The sequence below is a fragment of the Curcuma longa genome, chromosome 21 (assembly GCF_044706935.1).
Source record: "Curcuma longa cultivar G26 ecotype Majalengka, Jawa Barat chromosome 21, ITB_CL_G26_1.1, whole genome shotgun sequence".
NCBI classification, from domain to species: Eukaryota; Viridiplantae; Streptophyta; class Magnoliopsida; order Zingiberales; family Zingiberaceae; genus Curcuma; species Curcuma longa.
Window position 1 is genome coordinate 10,910,690 of NC_133881.1, and position 7,396 is coordinate 10,918,085.

General features: G+C 36.3%; 1 protein-coding gene across 1 annotated transcript; it reads right to left on the minus strand.

Moving 5' to 3' along the window:
• Positions 1-828: 828 nt before the first annotated feature.
• Positions 829-6,277, minus strand: LOC141814759 (ABC transporter F family member 5-like). The gene is made up of 9 exons (XM_074702704.1): positions 5,357-6,277; positions 4,311-4,652; positions 3,550-3,690; positions 3,211-3,390; positions 2,754-2,909; positions 2,053-2,154; positions 1,825-1,953; positions 1,432-1,536; positions 829-1,342 (listed from the first exon to the last, which is right to left on the minus strand). The coding sequence occupies exons 1-9, from the start codon at positions 6,236-6,238 to the stop codon at positions 1,244-1,246; spliced, it is 2,136 nt and encodes a 711-aa protein (XP_074558805.1). The 5' UTR covers positions 6,239-6,277; the 3' UTR covers positions 829-1,243.
• Positions 6,278-7,396: the final 1,119 nt, after the last annotated feature.

The following is a 7,396-nucleotide window of genomic DNA, read 5'->3' on the forward strand; positions in this document are numbered from 1 at the left end:
AGGTCATTGAAGATTTAAGAGCTTGCAAGAAATACAATATTCTAAGTTGATGAACATAAACAAAATGAAGTCATCAACTATGCAATAGAATCTTAAAAATCTAAGGAAACAAGTAAAGCGACTCACATGATTGTTTATCATATTGCACAGTAAAAGTTTGAGTTTTCTTCTCAATGTCTGGCATTTCTTCTTGATGAAGTGGCCGCCTTGCTTGTGTCATGCCTTGCTTATATGGTAGTGAGTTAACTAGTTAAGAATCTGTGAGAAAGAGAATTTGTTAGTAGCATCTACCCACCATATTTATACTGATTTAGCAATTGCCATGTTGCATGACCTAAACAATTTCCCTGATCTTGCAATATCTGAATATTTTTTAAAAATGAACTTTGAATGTTACACCAATGTTAATCTATGTTGTTCTCGATCTGCTCTGAGACCTATGAAAGAGTGGTAAATCATGATACCAAACGGTCTCTTAAGTGGAAGGAACTTATTCTCTAAGGGATTCGAACTTTACTCTTATGTTATAATTCTATCACCTGAACATCAACTCGGCTATGCCCGTGGAAACCCACCAATGCTAATCTAATAAACTCAAAGAATGGCACAAACGAGTATCTTTCTATTCACATGCTAACAACGTATTTGCATTTCAACAAGAACAGAAAAGAGAAAGGAAAAAAAAAACATCCGAGACATGAAGAAGAGAGAAAAACTCATAACCCTATAGTCGCTTAAACATACGATGCCTCTTCTTTTATTTTCTCAGAAAAGAGTACACTGAATTAGACTGTTCATTCGATATGCTTAAACTGAATAAAATTTATACAAAGTGCATTGAGGGCGACTACAGTACATCATGATATGGTACACAAAAGGAGCAGCCACAACTCATGCTCCAAGAAATGGCAGATGTCTCTTTTAATGGAGCATATAACTAATGTTTATAAAGCCCAAGCAACTGGAGGCCAAGTGCATCTCAATGAATGCTAATACAATGTACAGCTTACAACAGATTATCTGAAACTCTAGCTTTCCATTTATTGTAATAGATAACGACCCACAAGGACTAATCAGAGGTGTTGATAGTATGTGAGCCCTGCAGCAAGTATATGCTTGCTCAGAGGTGTATGTATTATGTACAAATGTGACCTTTTTAATTATAGTGTTGATAGTATTGTGTGCATGAATCAGGTACTTTATTGTTGTTCAAGCGCCACGGATTATTTTCGTTCCTTTGTTGTCATCGCTTCCAGCGCTTTGCATTCTTCAATCCTTTAGACTTCGCTTTTGCTTGTTGAAAAGCCATCACCTTTTGCTTCTTTCTAGCTTCTTTCTCCTCCTGTGTAAAGTGGAAGGTGGCAATCATGGTGTCAGAGAAACATCAAGAACGATTTCCCTCTCTAATTGAAAAGTTGATAAAAGTTCCACCTTCGACATCTTAGATTTGGCTTTTATTTTCGGAGCCTTTTCCTCAAGAGCAGCCTCGCATTCTAGTTCTCTTTCTCTAGCCTCAAGATTCTTGTCCAGATAATACTGTTGGAAGATTACAAAGGAATTCATAAATGCTTTTATGTGGCTATAAATAAGCTAAAGAGTGTAATCAGCCTTGGCACAAAATGCAAGTAAACTATTTGCATGAAGAAGATAAAAGTAAATGACATGATCCTCACGTGTAAATCAAAAATTCAATGATACTCTTCATGGTCCTTTGAGAAAACACATAATATCAGCACATAATAGTTTTGAGAAACATGATAAAGCATTTATATAACCTTCTAAAAGTAAACTGCTCGAATAGATATCTGAAGCACAGAAATTTACATTGTAATCACCAACATAGTCTTGCAATTGCCCATCTTTCACCTCCACTACTCTATTCACAATCTGTTTTATAAAGTAACGATCATGCGAAACAGTGATGACAGTACCTTGATACTCAGATATAGCTTCCTGTTCCATGATAACAGAAGTTTCAGCAGATTTCAAGTTAATAACTGCAAACAATAAGTCATAGTAGAGGAAAATCAAATGCTAGGTTGAAAAAGATACCTCTAGCATCTCTTTTGACGGTATATCTAAATGGTTGGTAGGTTCATCTAAAACTAACAAAGTAGATGGTTTTACCAAAAATTTGCAAAAAGCAAGTCGTGCCTGAAATGAGGAAGTAAACATAGGTCAGAAGATTTCATTAATATCTACAGGCATCTTGTGAATGGTACGTAACAGAATGAAGAATATATAGACATGTTATCAATGGTAAACAATATTCAGCAAACATTGTATTATAGGACATACTATCAGTAGACAACAAATATAGAGAAACAAAAGGACAATGGTAGCAAGAAACAGTGATTTTATGACAACAATATGTGCTTTTGCTTGATTCTAATTTTCAGGTGATGGGAGAAGAATTTAAAAGCTTTTCAAACATTACACCAATATTGGTTCTGGAAAGGTGGGAAATTTTGACTACCAACTGAAACAACAGCAGACTCCTTGCTGCTTAATTTTGTTCTGCATATCAAATAGCTAACACAAAATGGAAATGATGCTGTTAAAATATTTTTTAAAAGCTTTGAAAACATCACACCAAAATTGCTTTTCAAAAGGAGGAAAATTTCATGATTTACTACCACCTGAAACAACAGAGGCCTATCAGCTGCTTAAGATATTTAGCATAAGCATAAACAATTTGCAATAGAGGACAAAAAATTCCAGTGAGAGTTTGCAAATAGATGTCAAGGTCATAACTTTTCTCCACCGCTCAAAAGAGAAACTTTTCTGTCAAGCATGTCTGATTTGAAGTTACAACGACCAAGGAGACCCTTTATGTCATCTATTCTCCAATCCTCTGCAGCCTCCTCAACTGTCTCAAGCACACTCTTACCAAGATCAAGTGCTTCTGCCTGTTAAGAAATTGTGAGGTAACAATAAACAACATATCAAAGAAAAAAATTTAAGTTGGATAAAGGAATTATCAAGGACCATTAGCAAAAATAATTCCACAATCCATATAAAGCTATTAAGCAAATTGGGCATGGAACTGAGCATAACTGATGAAATATGTAATTGTAATATGTTGAGAACTTAGAACATTTGTTCTCTAAGAAATCATCAATATCTTGCTATCTTCTGCTCTATCGCTTGCATCACCAAGCAACTAAAGTGGTAAAAAGAAGAGGTGGAAGTAAGTCAGATCAAACCAACCTGGTTTTGTTCAAAATAATTTGGCAACACATTATGCTCTCCAAGCAAAATATCTCCACCTACAGGCTTCTCCAAGCCCATAATTAGCTTAAGCAAAGTACTCTTTCCACATCCATTTGGACCAAGAATAGCTATTTTGTCACCTCTCTCAACCAAAAGATTTGCGTTATTAAACAATACCTGCCATATCAGATCCAGAAAAATAGTTACTAAATTAAAAAAAAAAAGTTTAAGTGCCATGGTACATGACATGCATAGGTGTGACTTCTCTTTCTTACTAATAAGAACATTGCCTAGTAGCCACACATTATACTAAGATGTCAAAGGGATATTGCTTACCTTATCATCATATCCAAAATTTAGATTCTTTAAAGTTAAGACCATCCGCCCACTTCTGCCACGCTCAGGGAACCTAATTTTTAATTGCTTTCTCCGAAAAGGCTTCTCAATTTGTCCTTCTTCTTGAAGTTTCTCTAATTTCTGATGTGAGATCACAATGAGGCAGTTAGAAATTGCCACAAAATAAGCATAGTGAGCATTCAGATATAAAGCTTGGAAGTACTGTATTGAAGAAACATTAGAAACTTTAACTACATACTCATCTTGCTAATTCTAAAATGGCTGATTTATTCAAAGTCATCTCCATGTTTAACTAATGTATTAGAATTACTATCCTAAAGCATATATTTAACTACCGAATCAAAAATGAACATGTTATTTGCTGTTCCAAAAAAAAACATTACACTTATATATAAACATAACACTTGATGATTAAACATCTCATGTAAGAGAACCATTAATAATTATGAAGAGAATTATACTTTATGGCACATGGAGATGGAGGAAGGCTGGGTTGTCACATTAAAACCACAGCTTCCTCCATAGGATATCGAGAATAAAACTCAAATCCTAGAAGGGGACTTGCTGAGAGGGGTAATATTTCTGTTGTATCCACAATAGAGTTCAGCTACATCATATAGGCCTCTTGATGTAACACTGATGACTAAATATATCATGTAGGACTAAACCATTAGCCCTAGTAACCACAAATTAGAATTTCATATTTATAACCTAACACACACAAACAAGATCCTTGTTACCTTCTCTTCACTAGATGCCCTACCAGCATTAACCCCAGCCCCTAATCTGTTTATTAAGTCCTTGGTATGCTCAATCTCCTTCTGTTGCTTCTCCCATGCTGCATATTGAGCTTCCTCCCATGCTGCTTTTGCCAGCACATACTCAGAGTAGTTACCCACAAATGTTCGGGACACTCCCATATCAGTTTCCACGATTTTTGTGCACAACTGATCAAGGAAAGCTCTGTCATGGGATATGATAACCATAGGCACATCTTGCTTGTTCAAATAGCCTTCCAGCCACTCAATTGTATCTAGATCAAGGTGATTTGTGGGCTCATCAAGAAGCAGCAAGTCTGGATCCTGCAACCATAATTTACAGGAAATAAACCACAATGCTTACTACATGAAACTCACAGAAAATAAAATGAGCATAATTCGACTGGTGAGGCACAAATGAATATAGTTTGACTATGAACTTAGCACAGAAGAAAAACTAATGTGATGGCAATCAAGCAGGACAAAAGATAAGCTGAAAAAACAAAACCAATGGGTGTCAAGTCAACCTTGAACTAATGATACGATATAGGTTTCTGAGCATTATCATAAGCTGAGCTGCAGTTTGACAAGTAACTCCTGAGAGAAAATATATTGTTTTAAATTCTTTTCCAACAATTAGTATATGCAATTATGAACTTGCATAAAAATTTGTACAACTGTGAAAACAAGTGCAAAACAAATTAAAACATGATAAACTCAAAGCAACCAAAAAGTATATTTTCAACATAAACAGACTGATAAGCTAATTTGTCCTCTGTGTAAGTTCACCAATACAAAGTAACAGCAAAATTTCACCTGCCAATAAACAGAAGATCCAAACATAATCTTTAACAAGTTTACGCCACTGAACAGCTTCACATTCAATTTTTAACACCAAAACTTTTATTTTAGCAAAGAGAAACTCAAAAATCCATGAGGTTGAATTTATTCAACATGCAAGAATTTCTTTAGTAAATGTGTTTCCTTTTCCAGTAAAATGAAAATGCACAGCATACAGACACCCTTACCTGAAGTAGAATTTTCCCAAGAGACATTCTCATCTGCCATCCACTGCTGAATGAAACTACCAACCGATCTGAATCCTCTGGCACAAATCCAAGCTCGGGCATTAACTTACTAATTTTTACATCTATTTCATCTAGGTCTAGATCCTGAGCTCTTCTTTGGAGCAAATCCAATTCATCCAATAGCCTCCCCATCAAGGACAGATCCTCTATCGAGCTCTCCAACGCCTTCTGTACCTTTTCCAACCTCTGCGCGACCTCCATCTCTTCCTTAAATGCGTTCAAAAATTCTTCCTTGACTGTCCTGCCAGGGCAAACCTCGAACTCCTGGCTCAAGAACGCAATCTTCATATTTTCCTTCGCTTTAATCACATTCCCCGAGTCAGGCTCCTCCAGTCCAGCAATTATCCTCAATTGGGTAGTTTTCCCGGCACCGTTAACTCCAACAAGGCCCACTTTCTCCCCTCTCTTGACCTCCCAGCTGACGTCCTTCAGCAATGTCACACCTTTAAAGCTTTTGCTGATGTTTTCTAACCTAACCCCCGACGATACGCTTGACGCCCCGGTATTCGACTTCTTCTTCCCTTGCTTCCTCAGCGATTCCACCACAGCGCCCTCCGAAAAGAGGGATTCAAAGTCGACATCCGCTTCAGCGACAGCGGTATCGGCGGAGGCTTGGGCGTGAATTCCGAATCTTCTGATCCTAGGTCTAGCAAAGTTATTTATTTTCGCGAACGACACGACAAACCGCCGACTCAGACGGGGAGAAGTCGAGGACGACCAAGCCCGCTGCAGGATTGGGACATTTCCGGCGTCCAAAAGAGGGGAGCCAGAGAGGAACCCCGATCGTGAACTGAAACACTGAGGCGTGATCGGGAGATCCATTTCCGGCGCTGGGAGGAACTCCTCGAGCGCTCTCCCTCGCCGGAGTTCACTGGGAGGGAACTCACCGCCGCTCGCAAGATCTTCAGGCGACGCAGACAATGATAGACGGAGAATTGAACGGACCAGATGCAATTAAACCCAGAGAACAATGATCTCAGCGGTCACGATGAAAGATAACAATTGAGTTTTTTTAATTTTTATTAATTGTGGAGATTAATTGAGTGAAATCGTCACCCAGAATTATGGAGATTAGTGATGAGAGGGTAGATAAATCGTGGATAACTTGTACGCGGCCACGTGTAGTTTCGGGAGGACTTGGGCTTGAAATGTGAGGAAAGATGCTATAATAGAAATAAATTAAAAATAAAGAAAGATTTTTTAAAAATTGTAATTTTACGCGCATAATAAAAATAGTATTGGAATTCTTTTTTGAATAAATAACTGCAATTGATTTCTGGTTCACTGACGGATCATTTTTGCTTCAAATGACTCACTTTGCATCTCATTTTTGCTATAGTTGGCTGTGATCAATTATAACTTTTTGATTTAGCTCTTCACATATGGTCATAGAATCGCTGAGGATTCCACCTTTGTTGAAATATACTATATAGTTGAAATGGGACATGATTAAGTTAGTTATATATGATAAATTTATTGAAGTAGAAAAAAATCAAATTTTGATAAAGTTGAGGTAATGCCCCTTCTGTAGTAGTCAATTATAATTTTCTTATTTACAGTACCTCATAAATGATCGTGAAACCGAGCATGTAGAGTTATTGGATAGTGGATTTTATCTTTTATTACAATATACTATATAATTGAAATAGATGTGTTTTTGTTGAAGTTGATAATTTAGATACTTAATTTTTATGATCCAACTAATTTTTAAAATAATTAATTTAATTTTATAGAAGTTTTCTACCCATTATTTGATTAAATTAAAAAGTATGGATGAAGTTTAATGGACAAGTCAATGTCATAAATTTTTTAAATATAATATATCATGAATAAAATTTAAATTCTCATTATTTAAAAATCTGCCTTAATATTTATCATCACATCATAATAGCTCCGGATGCATGCCTCTTTGTTGAAATGAGATTATTAGAAGTTGATCTAAGTGATTTTGGTTAGACCCCGGAGAAAAGTTGTCATGTG